The sequence below is a fragment of the Ceratina calcarata genome, unplaced genomic scaffold (assembly GCF_001652005.2).
Source record: "Ceratina calcarata isolate Rehan_Ccalc_2016 unplaced genomic scaffold, ASM165200v1 scaffold219.2, whole genome shotgun sequence".
NCBI classification, from domain to species: Eukaryota; Metazoa; Arthropoda; class Insecta; order Hymenoptera; family Apidae; genus Ceratina; species Ceratina calcarata.
The window spans coordinates 90,892-114,902 of record NW_017143660.1 but is presented as its reverse complement, the minus strand read 5'-3'; the positions used below and the strand labels follow the sequence as shown (position 1 = coordinate 114,902).

The window sequence follows — 24,011 nt, the reverse complement described above, 5'->3', positions numbered from 1 at the left end:
TTATTTGAAGCATTTTTCACAATTTTGAAAAAAAGAAATTTTTCGTCAGCGTCAATACTTAATTGGATATTTCCTTCTATACTTTTTAGCACGTAGCTATTTATTATTAGCATTATTCTTCCGACGTCTGATTTCTTTTTAATTATAGGAAATGCGTTTCTCTAAGGTACATAAACTTTTGGGATTGACTGTATAGCCAATACATCCTTAATTAAAAATGTTAGTAAGAGACGAAATCTGCGAGTACACGATTGGATGAGTCCGGATCGGATTTTCGTGTTGTCTCGAGGCGATAGCATTTTCTGCGCCGGTGGCGGTCACGAGGGCGCGAACTAGTTCGTGAATCATGCCTAGAATGCTTTACATAAATTGCTCGGGACCGACGTCACGTTCTCGGACCCTAAGCATGAGGCGTCCACCGCGGCACAACGGAGGAGAAGGAGAAGAAAGAACGTAATGTACGTACGTTAGCCACGGCGAGAAGTGACTCAGCCTCCCGTACGCATGCGGGACCCGGTCTCTCGGATGAGAGTCGGAAACTCCGGAAAGGTGAAAGTACCTCTGTGCGACTCATCCGCAGCGTTGACCCGTGTGCTCGTCCTCGGATATCCGATTCTGCGAAAGAACTGTACGCAAAGCGAGGTTCAACAGCACTCGGCGGTTCGTAGTTAGCTTAAACTGGAAACAGTTTCGTCGAGATGAACGATCAGATCTTTTTTTAATTTCACCCCTCTTTCTGAATCGTCACTGTATCCATTATCTTGGTGCTCGATGAGATAAAGTCTGGGAACCCATAATGATAATAGGAACGTAGTTGTATGGATCGATGCGCGAAACAATGGCCAAGCTGCGAATTTGATGCGTTGCTTGTGTAAGAAAAATATACCTGTAGAGAATGTATGAAAAGAATGATGCGAGATAAAATGGAAATCCATACAATTATTTTTAAAGGATAAGACAAATGCTTTATTTTTTTATTTTGCATAAAAATCGCAGTAATGATGACGTTTTACGAAAAAGAATCAATCCTTTTATTAACGCTTAATCCGTATAACGTTTGTTCTTTCGCTTTTAACAATGCTTGGAGGCATATACGCATGTACCCGATGCATTTACATTTCAAATTTGATACTGCTGACGGTAGCGCACGTATCCGTTCCATTTTCTTCAAGTATCCTTTACGTCGGTGAGCTCCATCGATCACACTTCTCTCAAGGGACAAGAGAATTCTTTTGTCGTTGGTTAAATAGTTCAGTGGCTGACACTTCGAGTGCTCCTGTCGTCTGGGATGCTCAACGCCGGTGATTTCTAAAAATGAAGACAAGACAGGAGATTGATTCAAGTATGTTTTTCTTCGGGGGCCGAGAAAAATTCTTCAGATGTTATCGGATACTCACGACCCTTTCGATTATGTCCTCGGCTGCGTTCACTTTAGCTGGCCTGGCCGGAATTCCTCGCTTCGGTTCTCGTTCCATTTTATGAATCATCTTATAAACGCTCGAGTTCATTAAGTGATCGTAGTTCGGTAGAGCAGTCTTCTCGTACTTCTTGAAGTTTACCCTGCGACCGTAAATCATCGAGATTACTGATAGTTCATAATTAATCGCTTTAGCCCGAGTTCAAAAGAAGCCGCGCAGCGAGATGAAACAGTCAATCCGCGTTATTAAATCGTTGCGTCCGATGGAATTCAAATCCGACAACAAAAAGTATAACGAAGAACAAGCTCACCCTAGGGCTCTGCCTCGAATTACTTCCGCCTGGGAAGATAAGACTTCGGCGATCATTTCGTCATTGAAGAAATCATTCGGACACCTCCATCTGCGGCCGAGCGTGAGTTCGACCTGTTTAGCCTGCGGCCACAGATCCTGCGAACGTTTCCTCCCCCGTTCCTTCACTCTCTCCTGCGAACGTATCCATACGTACATACATAGAAAACGTTCTTTCACGAAACAACGTTTCCGTACGATCTGGGAATACTTTTGACACGAAGGGGTTTCACGAAGGAATTCGAACGTATCCCATTTCAGAGAATCTGCACGACTTGACGAAGTTCCAGGTTATTAGGATCACAAATTGATATTCATCAAGTATAAATATCGTTTTACAAACATTAAAGATAGTAAATTACTCTTCAATACTAGTTATTTATTGGCCATAGGTATGTATGTTTGGACGGACGTTGCTGTTAATGCATGACAAGGTATCTTTTATCACAGAATGCATAATCTAGGAATTCATAATATACATTGATCGACACAGGATTACAGGAATTACATTCAGTTTGCATTCCGTATCATTCTCTAGAATACCTGCAACTCCTGAATAACTTGATCTTTTGGTGATAGATTTGGATCTGGTTCGAAACTGCCTATAATATACATATCGCTCCATTTCTGTTACCATTCTTTTTAAGCATTGTCCTATCATAATTAGTGATGATCATGAGTAGACTGCGAATTTTTATGTGAAATATGTCTTCGGTTATTGAATAAATTTTTTCGTACCATACGATCCGCAGTCTAATAATGAGGAAGATCACAAAGAAATATTTACCGAAAGAAGGTGCAGGACTCGGCGACTTTAAAACTTTCGTTTCATATGAGACGACGAATTTCTTCACTCTGCTACCCTCTTCGCTCTTCACTGACAGAGTTCCCTCCAGTTCCTGAGTCTCGGTCTCCTCCTCGTCCTCCTCGCAAGGCTCAACTATCCTTGGCGGATGCTCCTCCGAAAAAGCCGAATACGAGATATCCTCGGTATACTCCGTCTCTTCCGTTTCCTCGCATTCTTCGTGTACCTCAAACTCCTCGCACTCCTCGCGTTCATTTTCTAACGTCTTCGCTTCACCGTTTATTTCTTCATTTTCTGAAACATCGATCATTTATCTACGCTTTAAACATTATCGATGGTAACAGATCATCAATCACCGTCCATTATTACGGTCCTCGAATTCTAGGGCAACAACGATTGCCAAAAGAATTTCGTGTTATGAACGAATGAGCTTAGGCAGATCGAATCGAAGGCAGCCCGGCTCGTTTCGCAACGGAAACGGACCGGCGTAGGTCGCCGCTTGGCACCGTTTCAAAAGTGGACATGTGAAATTTGAAAATATGCATAGGCCCGCTGGTAGTAGAGATACCGATCGAGGCAGTATTATTGTAGGATTGTAATCTTAGCGGACGAGCCTACCTCGCCGGGCCTCGCCGTTGGCGGCAGCGCCGTTTTGTACGCCGCTCAGCTCCATAATCTTCTGCAGTTGTTCCGAGACGATCCTCAGGTGACTTTCGATCTCGCTTGGTAGCTGCCTCAACGACAATAACTGTCGTTGAACGTTCTCCAACTGCTTCTCCAGATTGATCTCCGTGGTGACCAACTCCTTGATCTTCTCTTTGTCGACCTTCGCCGCTACGTCTGCCATTTCTTTCTGGATCTCGTTCAAAACGGTCTCCGTTCGCGATCTCTCCTCCTCCTCCTCCTCCTCTTCCTCTTCTTTTTCTTTGCTACGAGTTTCACCCTCTTTCACCCTCTCGGTGTCTTCCTTGCCCTCCTGCTGTTGCTCGGTCTCGCTTTCCTCCGGCCTAGATTCGACTTTCGATTCGGGACGCGATCCAGCCTCGCGGTCTTGATCCGATCGATAGCCGGGTTCCGGAGTCGCCGACGGTGTCGCCTAAATTCAGACAAGAAAATACAGAATGCGAGGAAGAGATGAATGTTACGGTTGTCTAGTCTGTCGTGCAAAATAGTGGGATTTCATGTGCATACGAAACGTTTTTCTCAAACTACAGTGACAATTAATCAAACGCAGTTTCGATCGAAATCGATTACTACAATAAGAAGAAAATAAAAGAAAATAAAACAAGATACTGTGTATTATGTTTTTCCTTCTTATCGAGTTGTGTCTATTTCGTTTCGTATACATTTTGCGGTCGTTCGTTAGGAGTGCCTTGCGTTCTCAGTGAGTAACTAAGTAATTAACTCGGTTAGGAGTTAATACTTGTTCCTGGAGAGTGGAAGGGATATTGGATGCGGGAAATCATCGTCCTTTGAAGGCTGCGTCCAGACAGTTTCGTTCGACGTTGAAGAGGGTCATCGAGAAATTTTAGCACTGGATGCATTTTATTTTCAGGCTATTTGTTTTTTTTCTCGACAATCCGTCATAATCATGAGTACATTGACAATGAGATAATAATTATGGATATATGTATACGTAGACATTACATGCAGTAAATCTGCGCGTACGTGAAAACGCGAGATTTTCAAAGATCTCTACATTCGTTAGATGCTAGATGAATCAGTGTCTTCAACTTTTTTTTACCAGGCTATAGACTACGTTACATGTACTCGCAGGGCCGTGCATTACTTTTTCTTTATTACCTTAAACATACGCTGCGTCTTTCGATGGTATAAACAGAAAAAGAAGACAAAATGAGAGAGTCTCATTTGCCTCTAACAAAAATCATTCAGCCGTAAACGTATCGTTACTGCACGGCTCTAAAAACAAGTACAAGTCGCTAACTGTACTCTCGTGAGAAACATATTATACTGGACAAAAGATACAACACGATAAACGGACACTTTCTCAATTTCTTTTTTGTTTTTGTTTTTTTAAATACATTTACAGATGGTCCATGATGGTCTAGCGTCTGTTAGGGATGTCCTAGAACAAGTCGTTTTTAAATCTAAACAATAATCGTAATCATTAATAGTATCGTCTCTAGTGGTGTGAGCTTGATCCGGGCAAGGCCGACGAGTACAAGTTACTTGTACATGTACAACAAGATGATCGAGGTACAAGGGACGAACGCGTATGCCACGAATCTCGTGAAATCGACACCTATACGATTTGTCAAACCCTCGTAGAGAATCGTCGGCACGAACGATAATCTGCGACCGTCGCGATCGTTATCCTGAACGAGCAGTTTCTTGTCGCTAATCGTTGAGCCTCTGGCGAACTTGAGATGAAGCCAATTAAGAAGACAGCCGGCCCAGGTATTTGATAAGTTCAAAGCAGAGACGCTGCCTCGGGACGATCTCGATAGTCGTCTGCTGCCGCGATGAAACACCTCGCTTGCGATAAGATCTTTCGATGAACGGATCAAATTGGATAGAACGTCGCGGTCGTCGTCGTCTCGTTTCGCGGGCGCGCGGTTTTGGCGCGAGTTCAAGGATGATGCGCGGCCTGGAATAACGGCGGAAGTATCGGAAATACCTTGGAGAACCTGGCAGCGAACGCAGTCGATGATTAAGCCGAGAGACTCGAAGTGCTTTTTGAGGATACGCTCGACGTAACGGGTTCGTCGGAAAAACCGGCCCTTCGACGAGACCAGGTTCAGCCGCGGAGAAAAATGATCCAGAAACGCGTTCTGCTTCAGATATGTCTCCAAGTAACGACCCCTCATCTTCATAATCGAGCTTCGCCTTCTGTCTCGAGAGCGGCCGCCCGACGATGCGATAGTACCCTTGATGTAATCGATCAGACGAACAACGTTGCGCCAGAATATGCGCTGAAAGTAACGAGGTTTGAAATACAAACGATTGTCGATACGCGGTTTCGATCCCTGATCGATACGCTTGAAAACATCGGTGCGGAGCCGGTCCGCGACGAACTCTACGCTTCGAACGAGGATCTTTTCCCCGTAACGGGTCCTCCTGAACGAGATTTCTCTGCTCTCTAGCAGCCTACCGAACAACTTGCTAGAAGAAAAACTATCGGTCTTCTCGAACAACCCGTCGACCATACGCCTCATCCAATTATCCTCCCGTTTCAAGTACGTCTCGAGGTAACGACCTTTTATTCTGGATCTCTCGACGCTGCCGCGACGTGAGAGTTGCTGAAGTCGCTCCGTGGACCCGCTTTCCTGGCACCTTGCTTTAACTTTCTTAGTGTCACTTCTCTTCCCGAACAGCCACCGTCGGAGATAGTGAGCTCGGGTGCAGTAGCTCTTCGACTTGCGTTTGCTCGGTACTCGACTCGCTAACACTACGTTCTCCTTGGCTCGTTTTGACAACTGTACCGACGCGACAGGATATCGAGTCTGGCAGACGTCGATCGGAGGTTCGATAGACGGAGAGGATGGTTCCTCGGAACATACGACAGTTGGTTCGATTTCGAGTTCCAGTTCTCGCTCGCAAAGACTATCATCGAGTGTCTCCTGCGAGAGTGGACTGTCATCGATTGGTTGTTGCGAATTCAGATTATCATTGATCGAAATTTGCGAGCAGGGACTGTCGGCGCTCGACGTCGACGGAACGGAAGAATCGTTCTCATTCTCGACTTTGTTTCCTGTTTCATTATTTTCCATGTTTACCTCGGGAGTAGGAGGCTCCGGGGTGCTCACGTCCTCAGGTCTCAGTAGGCCCTTCTCCAACAGACGATCGGTGACGCTCCTCTTTTTCTGCTTCTTTATCACGACTTTATAAGCCTCGGTGCGCTCGCGTTCTTCCTCCGGTTCCTTCTTACGGGGCGCCGGTATCGGTCGCTGCGGTTTTTGCAGAAACACTGAAGTGCGTCTAAGTTGTTCAACTAACAGAGGTTCAGCTGTGGCGATGTTCTGAAGCTCCTCAATCACCTTAGATTGTTTCAGAGCGGTACAACGGGGTCGGAGTTTTTTAAAGTTCACCCTGGAACACACGAGCAATTGGTATCTCTCTGATTGATCACTTTTTATTGAAGGAATTCGTGTGGTACCCTAATACGCCTTTATCGTCAAGCAATTCTTCTTCCTCGAGGATCAGCTGGGCGATCTCGTCGTCCGTCAGATTCTGATTCGGCACAATTTCGCTGTTCTCGTCTTTGGGCTTTTCCGGGAGCGGTTCCACCTCTGGCTTGGTCTCCTCTTCGACCACCTTCGTCTCGCAGATCGTCTCCTCGCGCTGCTCGATCACGGTCTCCTCCTTCAAGATTTGTTCCGGGAAAACTGGCGGTAAATCTGCGAGCTGACAAACGGCGCTACTTTTTTACGAACGCCAATCAAGCGAACACAATTATGTACTTTGCGTCCTGCTAGCTACCTACAGGAATCTTATAAGGAACGATGTTCTCCTCGGACAACGCCTCCAGAGCCTTCAGTGGATCCTCTTCTCTGCGTAACACACCGGGATTAACTTTGGATTTGTTTTAAATAGGGCTTTATTTTCCACGAATCGATTTTTGACGGTACTTGATCGAGTGACGATTTTAACTTAGCTTTCGGAAGCCCAGCAGCGAGCCGGTTCACGCTCTTCTGGGGTAATGAGAGGGATCCGTGGAACAAATGCGCGCGGTGTAAATGCCAGCAATAAAATCGCCAACCAATGATAAACAGATTTCATTCTGGGTCACCTATTTATAAGTGTTGCAATCCGTTACCACACGTTGCCCGTACGCCGGGATATTCTGGCTGCGCGTCGCGTTATTATAATAGGGTACGGTAAGCGCACGGGAACGCGTTCGCTCGAATTTCTATCTTATATTTTATTCTGAAACATTTATTCGCGAACACGACTTCCAATAAATCACAGCGAAACACTGATTCCAATATCTATTTTCTCAGTACAATGCAAGGAAATCTGTCGTAAAATGCGTGGGTCAGTCTAAACAAAATTCTTACTGTCAAAAGTAGTTCAAGTTAAACTCGTCCTCGACGCAGGTCGACCCAATCCAACGACGCGGCGTGTCGTTGACATTGCTTTTGAATTGTTTTCACGGGTAATACGCGGAGCGAAAGGTTTCTTTTCAGCCTCCTCGTTCGATCCTTAAATTTGCATACTTACCTTTGCACGCCCAGGACAAAATTATTCCCTGCTCGCATCAGTTCTTCGTGCGCTTGACCGTGAGTCAAGCTGCTGATGGGTTGATCGTTCAAACGCACCACCACATCGCCGACTATCAAACCCATGCATTCCGCCAGGCTTCCTTCGATGACCTATCAAACGTTTTACAGTCCATTTTATTTATTTCCTATTCGAGAAATATTATACTTCAGAGTACAAGTTCCGTGAAGAAATCTGTACGTGGACCAGCTCAATTCAACAATCAAATATTGCGGTTGCGCTGCAGCTGTGATCGCGTTCAAAATTGCTGATAATGCAGAAACTGATGCGCTTGTTCTACAGTACCGGCGTTCAAACGCCTGTAAATATGCCACCATTTCTACAGTCTTGCATGCAATTATAAAAACATTTACGAGAGAAGAACTCCTACAATCCGCATAAAAGTTCTAATTTTTCTTTTCTTATACTATATGAGATATCTGGATTCTATATCTTTGTACTTAAGTTTCACTGCTTTAAGCGAGATTAATTTAATAATATAAATAATGCAAGCGGTTTGCAATGTTGACTACGTACTCTGATAACAGTTAGGGGCTGTGGAAAATCGCTTCCACCTGCCAGACGAAATCCCCATGGCGTATTGTCGAATTTCGTGAATTTTAAGTTGACTATGTTCTTTGCCATGTTGCTCTACATCTGAAATTCATGCGTTTATATGCGTTAGAGTGAATGACGATTTCTACGAAACGTGCTCAATTCGTTTCGTTGGAGTTACGGGGGCAGAAATTCACGGAGCGATTTCCGTGTCGGTTCAACCGATTATATAATACGAAACAAACGAAATTAGTTCACGAGCTTCGACTTCCTCGAGTTGTTCCGCCGATCTAAATGCGTAAGTCGTTCGAATCGTTCATGATCGAATCTGAAAACGATTCGACGAGAAAGACGTTCGCTCATTGACGCGTTTAAAAGCAAATCGTGCTCGATATTAACATTGACATTGACAGTCGCAAAATTACATATTCTGAAATTACACATAAATTTCTCTACGTTTTACGTTCGTTACGTAATACAAATTTAAAAAAGTGACAGTCGGTGTTTGATAAAGTTTACTTTTTAAAGTTAAGACAATGAACCATCGCTTAGATCAGTCCCGAATGGTTTTATCCACAGCCATGCGAATCAAGCAGACAAAAGATGAAACAAGAGGCAAGAAGTTTGGAACGCGGCGGCAACCGAGAGGAATTCGTGGTATGTACGCGGAAGCGGTTCGCGCGTCGCTCGAAACGAATATAGTTCTTAGTCGTGAGGGATTTGCATCGGGAACGATCCGCTGGTGGTAGATACTTGCCAGTGAGTCGCGCGATAAATCGTCGCTGGAATCGTCGCCGCCGCCGCCACGATGCACAGTAAATGGCACACCGGAATCTGTAGGTAGTATCACCGGATTCATGGATCGGAAGCGCGCGGCCACCAACCGGACCGGTCGGAAGAACCGATTATACGAATCCCACGACTAGAGATTCTGTCTCAACACGCACAAAACGGTGTCACGATAATGTTTGCCAGAAGAGACGATCGCAGCTGCCGACTTGAACGCCGCAAATACACGGCCTCTTCACCCCTCGGCCTCCCGTCCCCTTGCTATCCAATCGCAAAACAGTAGGAAGCAGGCTCGATCTATTTACTGATCGATTTATTTAGATTCGGATCCCCAATTTCCTACTGCGCGTTGCACCCTCGTCGGCTAACGATACCTCGCTCTCCTGCCTCCCTCGCCGGCAAACCTTTCTTCACAACTTCGCGTCGCCGGAATCAACCGCATCGATTTCAAAATTATTGGCAGATTCGCGCTCCCGCCATCTGACAAACCGCACAACCGCATTTCATTTCGATTCGCCACCTCGAGATTCATGATACGTATCTTTCTATGGAACCCTTAAATTGTTTAATTACATGGAGCTTCTTTGATTTCAACAAAACTTGGTATGAGTTCCTAATTTCCTAACATATAACGTACATTATACATGTATACTGTGAGTCCCTGCACCCCCTCCCTCCCGTCACGCAGGATTCACTCATCATTCATTCATTCTTACGCAGGATTTTTTTCTTGATATGTATAATTTATTCTGCTTATTAATTACATTTCTTAATACATCAAGAACAAGTGCGTCGAATGAACGGTAATAATAATAATACAAAAATCTATACATTCAGAGCCTAAGTTTTTGGTTTCTTTGCGCTTGACGCCCCGTCCTGTTCATCCGTTTGAAATATCGTCTTCGGCTGCGTCTTCTTATACGCTGGAGCGATCCAGTACGGATTTTCCTCAGCCTCTTTAGCATATTTCAAGATAGCTTCTCTCGGGTCTTGATCGTCCTCTATTCTTTTGCTCAGTCCCAAATTCCTGATCACGTATGAGCTAAGCGTTCCTCCAGAAGATGCGACTCTTCCACCTTGTCCGGAAGTGATCGGCAAATCCGGTCGTCTGGATTTCACTGGATCTAAGCGATCCTTCTCCATTTGTTTGCGGACCGACTTAGGCCTGTCTTGTCTGAACAACGGTAACGCGTGCGGGGTGATAATTTGTTGCGTGGACATCACCTCGATGTGCTTCTGCTTGAGATGCGTTTTCACAACACACAATTTAGCTCCCCTCAAACTCTTCTTCGTGTCGTAATATACTTTAACAATTCCGTTCCCGCAGCCGATGAATATTTGATTCAACTTCGGGTGCCACAGAGTTTTAATCACATGCGAATTCGTTACATTTATTTCGTTGACCAAATCAAATGTCTTCGTGTCATAGAACAAGATCCTACCGGTGGTTTGACCTCTATTGAGAGATTCTCCTGTAATCAGGATCGAATCATCCGGATTGAACATGCAATCGGTCGTATCGTATCTGGAGTACAAATTTTTGGCTTCAAAGACGGGGGCCTTAAATGCTCTTAAATCCCAGAGCTTCATGGTGTCGTCGCAACTTCTAGTGGCGAGCATGTGTCCCAGATACGAGAAGTTTAAGCTCGATATCTCGGATCCCTGTGTATGTGCGTGTCTTTGAACTAGTGACGGATTGACGAAATTCTTTCTGTGATCCCACATTTGTATCGAACCATCCACGCATCCACAAGCCACCACGTTACCTTCTCTACTGTAACCGCACGTGGTTGGTATAGTCTTAACTCCATTTTGCGCTCTACATTTTATTAGATACTTGTGCGAACGTGGTCTATACAAGATCCATATCCTACACGTACTATCTTGTGAACAAGTGAGATACTCCTCCTTCGTGAAAGGATGCCAACAACCACTGTTTAATCCTGCCGTGTGACCTTTAGTACATGCCATATCTGTTATGTACTGATCGCCCTTTACTGTTTCACATTTTTCAAAACCGTCTCTATCCAAGACTTTCGCTTGAGCAGAACCAGATATGACTAATATAACATCGCCAGTCATCGAATACTGTAAGCATTTGATTGGATGGTTCTCACACGGTTGCAACGTTCTAAAACTTCGCATTGACGAATCCATACCAGCAAAATCCCAAAAGCATACGTCATAGTCGATAGAACCTGAAGCCAGTCTGGCTCCAGAGGGATCTGCTGCAATGGCAGTTACTGCCTTCGTTCCATGTGTCATTGTAACTTCATGAGTGCATGGAATCTTGTCCTTCAATCCATCCAGGGATTCTTCTTCTGTATCAGATTCCTTATCATCTTCGTCACTGTCATCATTGTCATCATTATCTCTGTTCTTCACTTTCGTAGTTGATTCTGTATTTGTTGAATTCTGAAGTTCAAGAGGTATAGGAGGTCCAATAAGATCATCATCTTCATCGTTATCATCTGCATCATTATCCTTTTCTTTTTCAGACTGTTCATTACTTTTAGTTTCTTTCTCATTAGTTCTTGCTTGTTCAGCACTTGATTTGTTACTTTTTATGGTTTTGGTAATATTCTCTAACATTTCTTGCACATCGAAAGATTTAGCCTTCTTACCAAAACCACTGATACCCATGACTTGTTTTAAATTTTGTGTCTCCTCCTCATCCTCTGGTCTAATCTCATTCATTTTAGTCACATTAGTCTCCACTGACTTCTTGCCGAACGTACCAAATCCAGAACTCACAGATTCTGTACTTCCAGGCGTTTCTCGTTTCAAGTCCTTACTAATTTTTCCGAACGTTATAATTCTTTTTGTATTCATGGTGTGTAGACGATATTTCTAACACTCGTGCAGTTCAAATACTTCTATTTTTATAGTTTTAATGTCTCTTTTTAAAACTTCATCTAGAAACTATCCACAGACGATATTAATGAATGAGATAAACACTGTCGCTTAATCGTATTTCAGGTTAGAACGATTAAATCATTGTTTTTGTTCATGTATGGTCTTACACTCTTTTATTAAGCAGAAGCGTAAATTAATTTTACTGATTGTAAAAATTATCTTTCGCTAAATGTATGTTCATCTTCAAAAGTGAATGAACACGTACAATCTTTCAACTTTAGATGTAAACAGCACATTGCAGTACAAAACAAAATATACATGTGATACGTTGACAGATGTCAGTAGTCACTGTAGTCAGTCCTGAAAATAAGTTATCACTAATCTGTACTTGCCTGTAGATTATAGATATATTTTTGTTACCTTTCTTACAGAATCAACGTAAATTAATGTAATAATGCTGCGTCAGCATATTACAAAATCTGTACATTTACACGATTATTGAATTCTGTTACGTAAACAATAGTGAGTTTAAGTGCAATAAAATTTTATGTACGTATTATCCTTAGGATTATGTGAACAAAGTGTTTACTTTATCTAATATTCTTTGGTTCTTAAATAGGTGCCTGTCTTAATGTGCTTATAAAATACATTGTTAGTAATTGTAATGTATGAACACCTGTATATTTCTATCATCCTTGATACTGAAAAAATTGCAAAGAATCCTTGATAAATAAATATGGGCATTCATAATTAACCAATAAAGCTGCAGCTATTAGCAATATTTCTAGTGCATAATTTAATGTGCTGCTTCTGGAAAATGGTTGATATAAAAACTAATATAAATGGAACACCTGATTTCAATGATGAACCAAGGGTCAGAGCTGATAGCATTGGAACTATGCCATCGACACCTTCTTCATCATCTGATTATATGACAGGCGAAGCAGATGATAGCTCAGAGAGCAAAGCTGTTGTACCTTTTAGTTTAAAGTCAGTAGAAAATATACTTTCATTATCTAAGGTATGAAACATATAAAACATTTGTTTAATATTATAGTAGAGTAACAATGCTTTATATCATTCATTTATGTTTTACTTTGTAGGGTTCTTGTGAAGAAGATCTTAAAGAGATGATAGAGAAGTGTAAACAGATGGTTTTAGAAAGTGCGGAATGTTCAGATGAGAGAAAATGGCTTGTGAGGAGATTAATTGAATTACGTTTGAGAGCACAAGAATTGAGAGAAACGTCACAGGATAATTTGCTTGAAACACAAGTGATCTTAGGACACCATCTAGTGCCACAAAAATATTATATAACAACTTCTGGACCTGTTTACTGTGATCATTGCAGTGGAGCTATCTGGACTATGCTTCAATCATGGTACATGTGTAGCGGTAAGAGTCTTTACAAATTGTTGTCGTTCATTAGTAAATATTCCTACATTTCATTTTTATTTCTCTTTACAGATTGTAAATTTTGTTGTCATTGGAAATGTTTGAGTAATATATGTAGGGTCTGTGTGCACGTAGTTGCCAGTGAAGCAGGTGGTTACACTTACACAAAAGATATTTGTCCTGAGCAAGGCTTGTCAGGTCAAGGGTACAGATGCGCCGAGTGCAAGGTGAAAATAACGTTCAGTAAGTATATTACCTGATCAATAATTTAATATAAAAATAAATTCTCGTAAAAGTATTGGTCGTTTTACGTGAGAGATACTTTTCGAGATATGGACAAACTATACTTTTATTACAAGCTTTCTCAAAAGGATTATCCTTCTCTTGCTTCGGCAGTCCTTTCAAGAGCACAGGTAACCACATATAAATGAGAGAAAGTTTGAGGTCACTTAAAAAATGCATTCTCTCTGATCGGATTTTTGCTAATTTGATATTCGTGACCGTAGATTCGGCATGGGTCGAGCCGCGACTTTGTGACTACAGCGGGTTGTATTATTGTCAAAGATGCCATTGGAACACGGCAATGGTGATTCCTGCGAGAGTAGTCCGAAACTGGGACATGGAACCGCGATTCGTGTCTCGCGCTGCCGCCCAACTTCTAACACTTTTGGAAGACCGTTCTGTCTTGCTACTCGAGGAATTGAACCCAAAATTATTTACCTTGGTTCCCGACCTGTCGTTAGTGAAGGTAAAATAAATCGAAGATATCTATAATCCTCTAAAGTAATATTTATGAACGTGCTGGAAATAATGAACAGAGAATGCGAGAGGAAATGCAGATGATGAAACGTTATTTAGTTCTGTGTCCCGAAGCCAATAATCAAGGATTGCCATGGAAAATTGGAATACGGACGCACATGATAGAGAATTCGGGGAATTATTCTATCAAAGACCTCGTCGATCTTAACAATGGGACACTTTTGGAAGAGATCCATGCTGCGTATGATACAATGCATGCACACATCACGGTGCAGTGCGAATTGTGCAAAGCGAGGTAATACTTTAACGAACGAACTTGTACGATGTCGTCCGGTAATTGAATTTGCAAATTTAAATTCCTCATGCAGAGGTCACCTGTGCGAATTGTGTGGCAACGATGAGATTATATATCCGTGGGATGCGAGCTCTATCAATTGTCATCATTGTTCGGCTGTTCATCATCGTGCCTGTTGGTCGAAACGAAATCATTGTTGTCCGCGATGTGCGAGGCTTCAAAAGCGACGCGCCTTGCAGGATCAACAGATTTCGGATGCGGATGAGTGTACTAAGGAAGATGGGCCAAGGACAAGCGAATCGCTGAGCGATACACTGTAAACGCTAACGAATACGTCGCGTTTATAAATCATTACTTTTAATTTGTACATATCCTTTTGTATAATAAAGTTAAAACATTCGTAATTTATATGTTAAGCGTATACCTAGACATGCTTGACATACCCTTGGCAAGCTTCAAATAATATGAAGAAACAGGTGTGACCGTGCATTATTATTTAATAGTGGGCTTGCCAATTATAATTCACATAAAATTACACGCGATTAATTCAGATAACACCGTTTTATCGAATATTCAAGCATCTGCACAGATGTCGATCGATAAACAGTGAACAAACGAAAGAAAATAAAATTGCACTATAGCTACAGCGAAATGATTAGCCGATATTGCAACGAACGTGACATTGGAGAAGTCAGTACGTATTTCACTTGGAATTGTTTGTTCAAATAACGTCGTGTTCAAACGAAAACAAACACCATCGCTGACGATATATTACTGCGACCTCGTCTTATCATTTAAAACTCTTCAGCTCACGCTTACGCAGTAAAAAAAGGTCACAGATCGTCAAAAGATTTTTGTATTTTATCATGTTTCGTCTAATCTTTGCCTTCTATGCGCAGACATATCATGATGTATGCAATTCGCATAATGCTGTTATGTGTCGTGATCTTTTCGATTTACGAATTTGGAAAATGTGGTACTAATTCGAAGTTAAAGGAAACATACGTTAGTTCGATGGAAAAAGTGATACGACGACTAATAAAATCGAAGCAGAAAATCAGTCGTGGGGTTCTAACAATTAAAGACGATTTGAAGCAAATAGCTTTGAGTTTACTGAAAGAGGACGATGGAACGAGCAGAGATGCTAAACAAGAGAAGAATTCAACGACAATCGCCGATATCCTTAGTCCATTAAAAATTGAGATTCAGGCGATATATCCAGGTACGTGTTATCTAGTATAATTAATCAACGAAGAATCGAAAGTATTACTTTTAGGAACATACTGGTGTGGCGATGGTAATATATCTCCGAACGAATCCGATCTTGGACTTTTTGAGAAAACAGATGCCTGTTGTAAGGCTCACGATCTTTGCTCCGAGAATATCCCAGCGGATGGAATACGAGATGGTCTTAAGAACAATGGAATATTCACGAGGTAATTTGCACGTTCGGTTGTTATCAACTGAAGAGAATGCTCAATAGCCAATTAATGTACAGATCGGCGTGCGTGTGTGACGAAGCTTTTTACGGGTGCTTGAAAGAAGCGAATAACATTATAGCCACTAAAATCGGAACGACGTATTTTAATCTCTTGAGACCTCAGTGTTTCAAGAAGTATTATCCTATTATAAATTGTAAAATATTTTCAAGGTAATCTATTTTAAAATTTCGTACGTTTTCACATCCTTACATACATATTTGTGTACGAATATAATTAACATCAAACCTCAGGCGCCGCATTGTAAATGATAAATGCGAAGAGTATAACTTTGATACCTCCCAGCCGCAAGTAATGGAATGGTTCGACAACCCGGATTTCTTTACTATTATTTAATTGATCAACTAATATAGGAAAGAGTAAGTTTATCATTTTATTTTATAGAGATATCGAAATAGATTCTTTGAGCATGCATTTGGTTCCATTTACATAATAGGTATATTAGTGTTACAGATTTGATAGAACAATTAATTCACCGGGTCTGTTAATTCGAACATCCCTCGCGGTGGAATTCCTCTTTTAATAACGTGGGGTATCGTTTTGGGCACCATACTGAAAAACAATTCAAAGAAACAAAATAAAATATTTTAGGCAGTTTTAGATGAATGGGTAAGGAAACTTACGTGATACAATCGATAATAGGGCACACTGAAAGGCACAGGTTACAGCCTGTACAATCGTCCGTCACTGTTGGTATATGTGTCTCAGGATCGAACTTGATCGCCTGATAACCGGAATCGGCGCAAGCCATGTAACACTTACCGCAATTTATACACATGTCCTAATGGATAGAATTATCATCAGCTAATGTAGAATATGAATAATAAAATAAGAATACACATAAATAAAAGAAATAGTTGATACGTACGTCATCTATCAACGCTACCACTTGTTCTTTGTTATTTAATTCTTTGAACGCGGTGATATGATCCAAGGCTTTGCCAACAACATCCTTTATCGTTGGTACAGGCGCTACGGGTTTCGGCACTGGTCTCGTTACTTCGACGGGCATATCGAGCGGATCTGAATTGGCTTTGATCTCAGCTATCTTCTGTTCCCGAAGTTTTTGATACTCTCCAAAATATGGTATGTTCTAAAACATACAGCAGTAATGTTGCATACATTAGATTGTTAAACGATCGCAAACCGTTGCACGTACTTTGCCAAGAGCATGCTGCAATACAACCGGTTTCCCCTTTTGGTGCTTGAACGTGGGTGGACTCTGTCCGTCCCAATCCTTCACTTGATTCAAACTCTTCAAGTACAATAACGCTTTTAAACCAGTTACGTAATCGTCAATCACGGTGAAATCTTGATTTTGTATAGCACTGCAAACCTATCATTAAAAAATGATTAACATATATGCACACGTATTACGTTTTTGTGTATAAGGAACGCATAAGGAGAAAATGCAAAAATTTTCACCTGTAGAACTGAAGCTCCACAGTGCAAAAATTGAAGAGCAACGTCTGCGGAATCGATGCCGCCAATTCCAAGTATGGGAAATCCCGGTAAATTTTGTGATATGGAAGAAACAGCTTTTAAACCTTGTGGTCTAACTGCATTCCCCGAAACGCCGCCGTAAGTTGTCGCCCTCTTGATGCCAACGGCAGGCCACGGCGTCGCGTCCGCATGCAACCCCATCAAACCCTGTACTGTATTTATAGTAGACACCCCGTCAGCCTGACCTGTGACAGAGAATTATTTTTTATCCATACATTATTTAAATTTATTGTCAAAGCAAGTACCTTCATACGCTGCTGTAGCTATCGAAAGGATGTCAGTAATATTTGGCGTCAGCTTCACGAAAAATGGTACTTTTATGGCTGCCCGAACCCATCTTGAAATATTTCTCACCAATTCTGGATCCTGAAACATAAAAAATTTCCGGTGAAATTCAATCGGAGGTATGAAGAAATGATTAAAATTGATGAAAATATACCTGACCGCAAGCTAAACCCATTCCAGATTCTCCCATCCCGTGAGGACAAGACAAATTCAATTCCAGAGCATCAGCACCGGCTGTTTCAGCCTTCTGAGCTAATTCCGTCCAATCTGCTCTGTTGTACGTACACATAATACTAGCAATAACAATCTGGAAATATATTTGTATGAGGAAAAAAAGTAGAATATTCTGGAAACTCATATAGATAGTTCAAACCTTGGATGGAAAGTCCCTCTTCAATTCCGTAATGCTTTTGCACCAATAAGCTTCTGTCTTCTCGGATATCACTTCGATATTCAAGAAGCTGCCCTGCTCCGGACCATAATGGTGCCTCGAAGTGGTTCCTTTAACTATCCGTGGAGATACGTTTGTAACGAGGTCCTAAAGATTATCTTTTTTAAATGTTTTCTCTGAATATGTATCTGCTTATAGACTGCGTGACGAATTAATTATACTTTATCCAAAGAAAATGTTTTCGTAACGGCGAAGCTCCAGCCAGCTTCGAAAGCTCGACGGATCATGGCACTAGTGGTGCAGGGTGGTGCAGAGGCCAGACCGAAGGGGTTTTCGAATCTCATACCGCACATTTCAACAGACAAATCAACGTCGTCAATTGGAGTGTGGAATTTAGGTAATTGCGGTTCTTCTGGCAGATCCAAATTATAAGAATTCTATCGAATTAATTAAAAATTCATTCCTCGAATGTATTTTACACATATGTATCATATACCGAGTACTAAATTTTGTAACCTGAATATATTTATGAATACACCAGGCGGCTGTCTTTCCATCATTTACAGATTCCACAGAGGTTTGAGCAACGCCGGCCAAGTCTCCGCCGCAAAACACGCCGGGTACCGAGGTACTCATGGTCTCCGCGTTTACTTCCGGTAAGCCCCACTTGTTCATCTTAACGGGCGCCATCGCTCGCGTAACTTAAATATAAAAATTACTTTTGTTAACAAACTTCTTTTGAGTTGAAAAAAATTTTCTTGATGCAACTAACGGATCGGGATTACCAGACGGATCTTGCAATCCCGAACCGAAAGCGGTTATGACGAAGTCTGCTTTCAGTCGACAAACTTGTTCCTCGTCTTCTATCCACTCGCCGCTTTCCTTTTGCTCTGTCCGACAAAACTCAATTGCAATTATCCTTCCGCTTCGAATGATTACGCGCTTTGATGATAGAAAGGGAATGAACTCACATTTCTCTTTCTTCGCTATATCCATCTAATTATATAAAAATACATTTTTTATCGGAAATTATAATTAAGATGTAACAGTTGATCTTCTTTAGTTTACCTCTTCCGATACAGCTCGGATATTTGTAAATCCTCTCCGAAAGACTACAAAGACTTTCTTTGCGCCGCATCTTAGTGCAGAACTGGCACAGTCGAAAGCCGTGTCACCACTTCCGAGGACAATGACAGTTCCCCACAGAGACGGTAACTGATTGTTTTTGCACGCGCACATTCCTGGCTTACTACCCTTAGTTACTCTCGGCAAAAAGGTCTTCGATGTAAAAAAACCCATTTCTTCTGTCAGCTCCGAGAAAACTGGATCGGTCTTTGCATCTGGAAGACCGATCCCTAAAAAGATTGCTTTGTAACCGGTATTTTGAAGAACCTAAAAGAATACGTCAATGCTTGAGCTTTATATACTCTTTTTGTGAACTTATATTATAGGATTATTTAAAAACCTCTATCGTCAAATCGTTCTCGGACAACGATCTGCAGAATTCGATTTTTACTCCTAAATCTTTGACGAGATCAATCTCAAAGTTAACGACATCGTACGGTAATCGATATTGTGGAATTTCTGAGGAGCTCAAACCGCCCATGTAATTTTCCTTCTCGAAGATCGTGATGTTTTCGTAGCCCAGGCGGGCAAGGAAAGTTGCACACGACAGAGAAGCCGGACCACAGCCAAGCAAGGCAATCTTCGTGGTGGCATGGGGAACAGTTTGTCCGGGGATTCTAGTTTGCGGAATATTCATCCGTTTGAAGATCTAGAAATTATTTTCTAAGTTGATTCATTGAGAGTATCACTGAATAATGTACCTACGTCTGTGGCGAATTGTTGAAGGCCGCCGATATTGATGGGCCCTTCTTCGGACGCATGCAAATTGCATCCACCCACACAAAGATCGCTAGTCGGGCAAATCATGCCGCAAGTGAGACCTAGAGGATTGTCCGATAGAATGGTCTTTGCTGCCCCGTAATAATTTTTGTTCGAAATAGAAGTAATAAACGACTTGATGTCTATTTGGGTTGGACATGATTTTTGGCAAGGCGCGTCGGTACATTTCAAACAACGCGCAGCTTCCTTTAATGCGCCACGTTCGCCCAACGTCGTCGGTTTTACATCATCAAAATTTTTCAACAGTGGACATTTCTGCAAGATAATTTTAAATTAGAATAATGTAGAGATTTATTTATGTCACGGATCTTACATCGCATTTTTCATTAACATTTCTCTTCCACTTCTTTTTAATTTGTTTGGTATGCGTCGAGGGTACAAGACTCGCGAATGGTTTTATCTTAGGATTTAACTGTAGAAGATTCTGAAATGATGGAGATGCGTGAAAAATCTTCACTAAAGACAGTTTCAAATACACTTATCAACATGAGACATTAAAGTTTCACTTACTTCGACATCGGGCACGTCTTTGCTGACCATCATCTCTGATAGCCGTTTGAAAACTGTATAATTTACAAACCGAATTCTTTCTAACTGGGGCAGATTACTCCGATTTAACATGAAACTGACCGGATGACTAATCAAAATAGCAATCTCATGATCTTTTATATTTGAGGAGCCGAAAGTTCGTTACAACGTTGACAACACCGTATCTCTATATATGAGTATATTATTATATAGAATGTCAAGTGTTAATTAAACTTGCAACTATTTTTGTAGAGAAGAGATATGATAAGCAAGTTGTGTGAATGTTCCCTTATCGAGGCGGTAGAGGCAGTACACCGAGGAAAAAGCAATATCCCTCAAACCCAATATCAAACGTAATGCTTCCTCCTTCTCCGAAACACGAAACTTCGCTTGAAATCCACAAAATTTCACCATACGTTTGTAAATTTGTTATTGTTATGTGTAATGTTTTTTACGAACTGGTCACTTTAATCATGCAGTTATTAGAGATTAGGAAGGCTTATCTCAATGCTCAAAAGAAGATATCATTGTAGCTGTTTCCAACCAGCTGAAATCGCTCCTATAACATCTACTTTGATGTATGTACTTAACGCATTAAGTCCATTACCATTTAATATTAATAATGATACATTCTCTATAATCGAATGGAAATTGTACGAAATAGGATGAAAGAGTTATCTTTAAATTCTGTATACAAATAGAGGGAAGCAATATAATTACAGATCTAGAAATTGTTCCCTATGCCATTTGGTTAATTATTACGTAATCTTTACGGCGAATAGATTGTACTCCAACCAAGCGGCTAAATCAAACTCGAATTCATTCTATTAGATACGGGAGTAAACTTTTGGATCGAATGCGTTCAAAGTAATTCGCTCGAAACCATGAACATTTTCGCGAAACGAACGAAGCGCACGAAGTTGAAAAATATCAAACCGAACGAACATTTGCAACATTGTCTCAGAATCTTTTATTACCTGGGCATGTGGCCCGGAAATGTAAAATACAAATATTTGTTCATCGTTTACGGAATTTTCGTTGTAGGGTTTCTACAGAGTTTTACCATTATTAGGGACATCGCGTACGTTATTGTAGATCGGCAGGATATGGAGATAGTGATGGCCGGTGCGATAATTCTTATGTCCCGCCTATTCGAATAATTGGTGGGACAACAGCAAAAAGTTTAAGCAAGCCTTGACCATTATAATGGCAAGAAGTTAATCGCCTATTATTATTATAACTGCTGGAATTATTATGGAGTTATTTTTAGAGAATTTCGTTCTAGTACCTATACGAGTTTTACGATCACTTCTTAGTCCCTTCTTTATAACTTATTGACGTACCTCTTCTAGTTCCTACGTACATCATACTCTATCTTTACTGTTTTAAAAACCAGTACAGCTTGATTAACTTAGGCGTCAGAAAAATATAAGAATTTTTATTTAAACAGTAATAAACATGGTAGAAAATTATACATGCTTCTGCACTGTAAGCATAAAAAATAAAAATGTTGACACTGCTTTTATAATACGCGTATCTCTTCCGACATTTATTGCACGTTTACTATCTCGTATTGCGTTTTCTCATCGTAAAATTAGAGAACCTCTACCATCACAGCTATCCCTTGACCTCCGCCAATGCAGGCAGAGCCGATACCCAATTTTCCGGCTTTTCGTCTTCTGTAAATATTCATATTAATTATTCATCATTACGAACGGATGCTAATATATTCGCTTTTAAATGTTAACGCACCTCAATTCGTGTACTAAATGCGTAGTGATTCTACTGCCGGATGCAGCAAGTGGATGTCCAAGAGCAATAGCTCCACCATTTACATTCAATTTGTTTATATCTAGATCTAAATCCTTAGCGCATGCCAAAGTTTGAGCTCCAAATGCTTCATTGATCTAATATCAAAACGAAAACTCAAACGATTACAGAATTCTAAGAGAAATTTACTGATAAAAGAGATTTACCTCAACTAGTTCAACATCGTTCAAAGTCTTATTTGCCACTTTAAGAAGTTGTTTGATAGCTGGAGCTGGTCCAATTCCCATAATACTAGGTTCTACACCTACGATACTGTACCCTACCAAACGCGCAAGTGGCGTAAGTCCCTCTGCTTTCACGGCTTCCTCACTAGCTAAGATAACGGCTCCGGCTCCATCACAAATACCCTGCGATATAAAATTGTTTATTTAGGAACATATCATTCAAGCGTGCAATTTATTTTAATTACATACCGATGCGGATCCTGCCGTAACTATTCCATCTTTCTTAAAAACGGGGGCCAATTTGGCTAAACTCTGAGGAGTTGTTTGAGGTCGCGGATGTTCGTCTGTGTTAACGATAACTTCTTGTTTTTTCACGGTTACCGTAACGGGCGCGAGCTCCTCCTTAAAGCGGCCGGCATCGTTGGCTGGAGAGACCACAACTCGATGTCAATGACTAGACGACACATGAATAAAGTGAAAGTTAAAAATATACTTGCCGGCTTTCCACAGCTGCTGACTTCTTAGAGCGAACTCGTCTACTTGTTCTCTGGTTAAACCATATTTCGCTCCAAGCTTCTCTGCAGTCATGCCCATTGGTAAATTGCAATAAGTATCGAGTAATCCAAGCCACAGGGAGTCCTCGAACTCGTACTTTTGCCCTAAAGTTGTACCAAAGCGAATGTTCCTCACTACAAATGGAGCTTGACTCATGTTCTCTGCACCTCCTGTTAAAACAATTTTAGATTCCCCTGTTACAATACTCTGAAAAAAATAGTTCCTTTATCAATTTTCATGTAATTCATTATATTTTATTGACGCTGCATTGTATTTAAAGCTATACCTGTGCACCGCTAACGATTGATTGAAATCCCGAACCGCATAGTCTGTTTACTGCGAAAGCTGGTTTCTCTATAGGTACACCGGATTTCAATGCAACATGACGCGCTAAGAAAGCTCCGTCAGAAGATGCTGACTAATGAACAGTAATTGGAAAAATAAAATAATAAGTGACGGCCCATCAAAGTAATTAATAATTCGTTAAGTAAGTACGTACAGCTAATACATGACCGAAAATGACATTGTCTACTTTTTCAGGTTTCAAGTTTGCAGATTGCAAAGCAGATGTTGCAGCAACTATTGATAAATCAGTTGCACTTTTGTTAAGAAACGCTCCACCCATTGTACCAAATGGGGTACGCTTCGCAGCTACAATAAAAACACCTGCAGAAAAAAACGTATTAGCCAAATACTTTAGATTTAACTCAAGTAATATTTAATTATTTAAGTAAATTATTGATTTACATTACACTGACTGATCGCTTGAGGTATTAAATTCGAGTTCAAAGGTTGAAAAGTATTTATAAATTCTAGCGAAAATAATAGCACTGATAAGATTATGAGTAAGATAACATTTCTTTGACATGTATACATATGTAATTTTTTATGATTTAATATGCTGTAGGTAT

The 24,011-nt window shown here is 41.1% G+C and overlaps 7 protein-coding genes across 11 annotated transcripts in view; 3 read left to right on the top strand and 4 right to left on the bottom strand.

Moving 5' to 3' along the window:
• Positions 1-1,003: 1,003 nt before the first annotated feature.
• Positions 1,004-9,317, bottom strand: LOC108622399 (vicilin-like seed storage protein At2g18540). Of its 3 annotated transcripts, XM_018020260.2 has the most exons (12): positions 9,104-9,317; positions 8,329-8,448; positions 7,753-7,904; positions 7,016-7,082; positions 6,689-6,936; positions 6,309-6,621; positions 3,190-3,667; positions 2,554-2,865; positions 2,310-2,368; positions 1,729-1,901; positions 1,398-1,560; positions 1,004-1,308 (listed from the first exon to the last, which is right to left on the bottom strand). In XM_018020260.2, exons 2-12 carry the CDS (start codon positions 8,434-8,436, stop codon positions 1,252-1,254), a joined length of 2,130 nt encoding a protein of 709 aa, XP_017875749.1. In that variant the 5' UTR covers positions 8,437-8,448; positions 9,104-9,317; the 3' UTR covers positions 1,004-1,251. The 3 variants fall into 3 exon arrangements, with proteins under 3 accessions (XP_017875749.1, XP_026667210.1, XP_026667209.1); XM_026811409.1 differs by lacking the exons at positions 1,004-1,308; positions 1,398-1,560; positions 2,310-2,368 and having other exon boundaries at positions 1,773-1,901; positions 9,104-9,313; XM_026811408.1 differs by lacking the exons at positions 1,004-1,308; positions 1,398-1,560; positions 1,729-1,901; ... (1 more) ...; positions 2,554-2,865; positions 3,190-3,667 and having other exon boundaries at positions 4,565-6,621; positions 9,104-9,270.
• A 563-nt stretch (positions 9,318-9,880) lies between these two features.
• Positions 9,881-12,300, bottom strand: LOC108622368 (gastrulation defective protein 1 homolog). Its single transcript, XM_018020209.2, has one exon. The coding sequence runs from the start codon at positions 11,965-11,967 to the stop codon at positions 9,976-9,978; it is 1,992 nt and encodes a 663-aa protein (XP_017875698.1). The 5' UTR covers positions 11,968-12,300; the 3' UTR covers positions 9,881-9,975.
• A 48-nt stretch (positions 12,301-12,348) lies between these two features.
• Positions 12,349-14,848, top strand: DEF8 (differentially expressed in FDCP 8 homolog). 2 transcript variants are annotated; one of them, XM_018020211.2, is made up of 8 exons: positions 12,349-12,540; positions 12,611-13,012; positions 13,095-13,386; positions 13,459-13,629; positions 13,746-13,799; positions 13,893-14,134; positions 14,205-14,440; positions 14,514-14,848. In XM_018020211.2, exons 2-8 carry the CDS (start codon positions 12,791-12,793, stop codon positions 14,758-14,760), a joined length of 1,464 nt encoding a protein of 487 aa, XP_017875700.1. In that variant the 5' UTR covers positions 12,349-12,540; positions 12,611-12,790; the 3' UTR covers positions 14,761-14,848. The 2 variants fall into 2 exon arrangements, with proteins under 2 accessions (XP_017875700.1, XP_017875701.1); XM_018020212.2 differs by lacking the exon at positions 13,746-13,799 and having other exon boundaries at positions 12,351-12,540.
• A 309-nt stretch (positions 14,849-15,157) lies between these two features.
• LOC108622373 (phospholipase A2-like) lies at positions 15,158-16,477 on the top strand. 2 transcript variants are annotated; one of them, XM_026811420.1, is made up of 6 exons: positions 15,160-15,272; positions 15,340-15,662; positions 15,717-15,876; positions 15,939-16,091; positions 16,173-16,298; positions 16,385-16,477. In XM_026811420.1, the coding sequence occupies exons 2-5, from the start codon at positions 15,347-15,349 to the stop codon at positions 16,273-16,275; spliced, it is 732 nt and encodes a 243-aa protein (XP_026667221.1). In that variant the 5' UTR covers positions 15,160-15,272; positions 15,340-15,346; the 3' UTR covers positions 16,276-16,298; positions 16,385-16,477. The 2 variants fall into 2 exon arrangements, with proteins under 2 accessions (XP_026667220.1, XP_026667221.1); XM_026811419.1 differs by having other exon boundaries at positions 15,158-15,662.
• su(r) (dihydropyrimidine dehydrogenase su(r)) lies at positions 16,290-20,714 on the bottom strand. Its single transcript, XM_018020207.2, has 16 exons — positions 20,534-20,714; positions 20,337-20,447; positions 19,949-20,278; positions 19,584-19,892; positions 19,187-19,510; positions 18,904-19,114; positions 18,635-18,819; positions 18,340-18,555; positions 18,101-18,265; positions 17,882-18,034; positions 17,688-17,808; positions 17,365-17,627; positions 17,099-17,275; positions 16,808-17,032; positions 16,563-16,720; positions 16,290-16,491 (listed from the first exon to the last, which is right to left on the bottom strand). The coding sequence occupies exons 1-16, from the start codon at positions 20,642-20,644 to the stop codon at positions 16,407-16,409; spliced, it is 3,144 nt and encodes a 1,047-aa protein (XP_017875696.1). The 5' UTR covers positions 20,645-20,714; the 3' UTR covers positions 16,290-16,406.
• Positions 20,715-21,685: 971 nt separating this feature from the next.
• LOC113463995 (putative odorant receptor 19b) lies at positions 21,686-21,957 on the top strand (the record flags this gene model as incomplete). The annotated part of the gene is given in 2 exon segments (XM_026811423.1): positions 21,686-21,835; positions 21,904-21,957. Coding segments are annotated over 2 exon segments (204 nt in total), but the record flags the coding sequence as incomplete, so codon positions are not given.
• Positions 21,904-24,011, bottom strand: part of yip2 (yippee interacting protein 2) — a 4,443-nt gene continuing 2,335 nt past the window's right edge. The window contains exons 2-8 of the mRNA XM_018020214.2: positions 23,600-23,766; positions 23,387-23,518; positions 23,043-23,307; positions 22,795-22,970; positions 22,528-22,728; positions 22,304-22,458; positions 21,904-22,230 (exon numbers count right to left, since the gene is read on the bottom strand). Of these exons, the coding sequence (XP_017875703.1) occupies positions 22,146-22,230; positions 22,304-22,458; positions 22,528-22,728; positions 22,795-22,970; positions 23,043-23,307; positions 23,387-23,518; positions 23,600-23,766 (1,181 nt within the window). The 3' untranslated portion in view covers positions 21,904-22,145. The remainder of the gene's footprint in view (positions 22,231-22,303; positions 22,459-22,527; positions 22,729-22,794; positions 22,971-23,042; positions 23,308-23,386; positions 23,519-23,599; positions 23,767-24,011) is intronic.